Source organism: Impatiens glandulifera, chromosome 3 (assembly GCF_907164915.1).
Source record: "Impatiens glandulifera chromosome 3, dImpGla2.1, whole genome shotgun sequence".
Classification (NCBI taxonomy): Eukaryota; Viridiplantae; Streptophyta; class Magnoliopsida; order Ericales; family Balsaminaceae; genus Impatiens; species Impatiens glandulifera.
Window position 1 is genome coordinate 13,722,680 of NC_061864.1, and position 2,635 is coordinate 13,725,314.

General features: G+C 31.9%; 1 protein-coding gene across 1 annotated transcript; it reads right to left on the reverse strand.

Annotated features, from left to right (window-relative positions):
• Positions 1–810: 810 nt before the first annotated feature.
• LOC124929784 (transcription factor LAF1-like) lies at positions 811–1,880 on the reverse strand. The gene is made up of 3 exons (XM_047470177.1): positions 1,739–1,880; positions 1,520–1,649; positions 811–1,363 (listed from the first exon to the last, which is right to left on the reverse strand). The coding sequence occupies exons 1-3, from the start codon at positions 1,878–1,880 to the stop codon at positions 811–813; spliced, it is 825 nt and encodes a 274-aa protein (XP_047326133.1).
• Positions 1,881–2,635: the final 755 nt, after the last annotated feature.

Here is a 2,635-nt window from a genome sequence, read left to right on the forward strand (position 1 = left end):
ATCCTCATCCTTTTGGCCGTGCTTTCTCAGGGTTTCCTTTATCTTCTTAGCCTCGGCCTTCACCTTCTTCACCACACTTTTCTCATTTTCTTCTTCTTTTTCTTCTTTTCCTTACAAAAAGAAGAAGAAGAGTATTGTTTTTATATAATAAACAAGCAAATTCAGATTATAAATAAATAATACCTGAGGAGGGACGCATCATTTGGGATTCCATCTTCTACTCACAATATTACCGAAAAACAAGACACAACCTTTCATATTCTTATATATTATACGACAGACAGACAGACAGACAGACACAGAAGGTACTAAGAGTGCAGGACTGGCGTACACGTGGCAACTGTCTTGCATTCGTGGAATGATTCGTGTCTTATCCAGGAAGCCTTCAAGTGACACGTGCTGCCCATGACGTACGTGTCTCATGCACCTCTACCTCCTTCTTAATTCAATCAACTCTTACCTATGGTCATGAATTCGAGTTTTATGCATAAAATGGAAAATAGTAAATTACCACAATATCATTCAAATTTATTTATTTACTAATTTAAAACTGACAACAAAGTTCTCATTTTATGCCTTATAAACATGTATCAAAGAAAACATAAAAGATATATATGCACATAAAATACACATGAAATTAATGTTCAAATCAAAGAATAGGCATCAATATATATTTGGCCTTTCAATATGTTACAATTTTGGTTAATATATATTCCAATATATCATTCAATATATATATATACTTTAATTTGGTGGAAATTGCTTCAACAACAATATATGTACCCTTCTTGTAATTAATAGGGGTGTTGATTAATAAATATCATTAATGTCCATCAAGAAATTGCTACTCAAATGATCCCGGCCAGATGATTGGAAACCAAGAAAATCGTCTTCTCCAAATAAATTCTCCGATTTTAGCAGGTCGTTGTGAGATCCCTCCTCTAGTAAAAACTCATTAAAAACGGTGCCTTCAAAATCGAAATCATTTGCGGTTACTGCCTGGTCAAGACCCTCATCGTGAAGAGTTTTGGCATGGAATTGATCTAGTGACAGCCACTCTGCAAATAGAAGCTTTGGTGATTTCCTACTACTATTATTACTAGACTGGATTGAGGAAGATTTCAATGTTTCAAAGCTATCATTTGAAGCAATGGTTTCTCTAGTCGAAGAAGAAGAAGATGTTGTTGATATTGATGGAGAGAACTTTGTAACCCCACTTGGTCCAAGTTGTGGTGATAATGTTTCGATATGAGATTGATCATGATCATCGGGGTTCTTCTTCTTCCTCTTCAAGTACGAATGCCAACGATTCTTAATCTCGTTGTCAGTTCTTCCCGATAAATATTGTGCAATCTGAGACCATCTGTTAAACATCAAATGTGACACATTATCTCAATTGGTGTGATACATATATTTGTCCACAATACTTCAAATGAATAAATTAAGTGTTTAACTAATACTTACTTAATTCTTCTAATTACAAATGAAAAAAAAAGGTAATTAGGATGGTATGTCTTACTTGTTGCCTAAAATGGAATGAAGGGTTAAGATCATCTCCTCCTCTTCCTTTGTAAACATCCCTCTTTTTAACCCGGGTCTTAAGTAATTAATCCATCTCAATCTGCAACTCTTTCCATTTCTTTTCAACCCTAATAATTATATATATATAAATGCAATTATCAAAACCAATCATCTGCATATATATATATAGACTTAATTTCCAAATAAAGAGACATACCAGCTTTGGCTGGAATAGAGCTCCAGCAGCCATGGCCATGGTTGAGAATGTAACTTCTAAGTCTCTGGTCTTCATCTGGAGACCACAAACCCTTCTTCTGCTTTGCATTTGCTTTCTCCATGGCCTCTTTGCACATCACCATTGATCCTTAATTAGTTTTCTTTATTTCAAGAAACACAGAAGATAATGATATGATGATGATGATATGCATACTTGTATCAATATTATATAGTTGTCATTTATAGGGTAATAATAATGAAAGAGATGGTAATATTCTCTAAGTTCCTGTTAATTATTTAATCAATTCTTAATAATTAATAGTATCTTTTTTTTAGTAAACGATATTATTAATTAATAAGGATTTGTATATTGACCCCTATTTTTTTTCATGAAAAGTATTAATTTGTTAGGAAATAAAATGAATGTAAAATAATGTACTGAAATTGTACTATATGTTCAAATAATCTACTGAACTTTCCAGTGATGAAATTATTCCTCCTAACTATTGTAAACTAAAAAAAGACTTGTCATATAAATTAATGATAATCACCAATAATACATGATGTATTTCAAACATTTGCCTCTTATTTTATTTTTGAGAAAAATAAACCTATAATCATTTCATTAAAAAAATTCAAATTTTACTTTTAGTTGGGAAAAATAAATATTTATTTATTCGGAATATCGAAACATATATAAAGTGTAACTAACTTTCTCGTGTTATATTAAATAATTTTGTGATTTCGACATAATTAAAATTCGGACTTTGATATGTTTCCAGTTATATTGGCCAATTTTCATAGACAATACAACATGAACTCCTAGTGGTGTGTCCCGTAGAAGAGACGCTTAAACAACTTATTCCCTTTCACATATGTGCGCTATACAACTACGTCT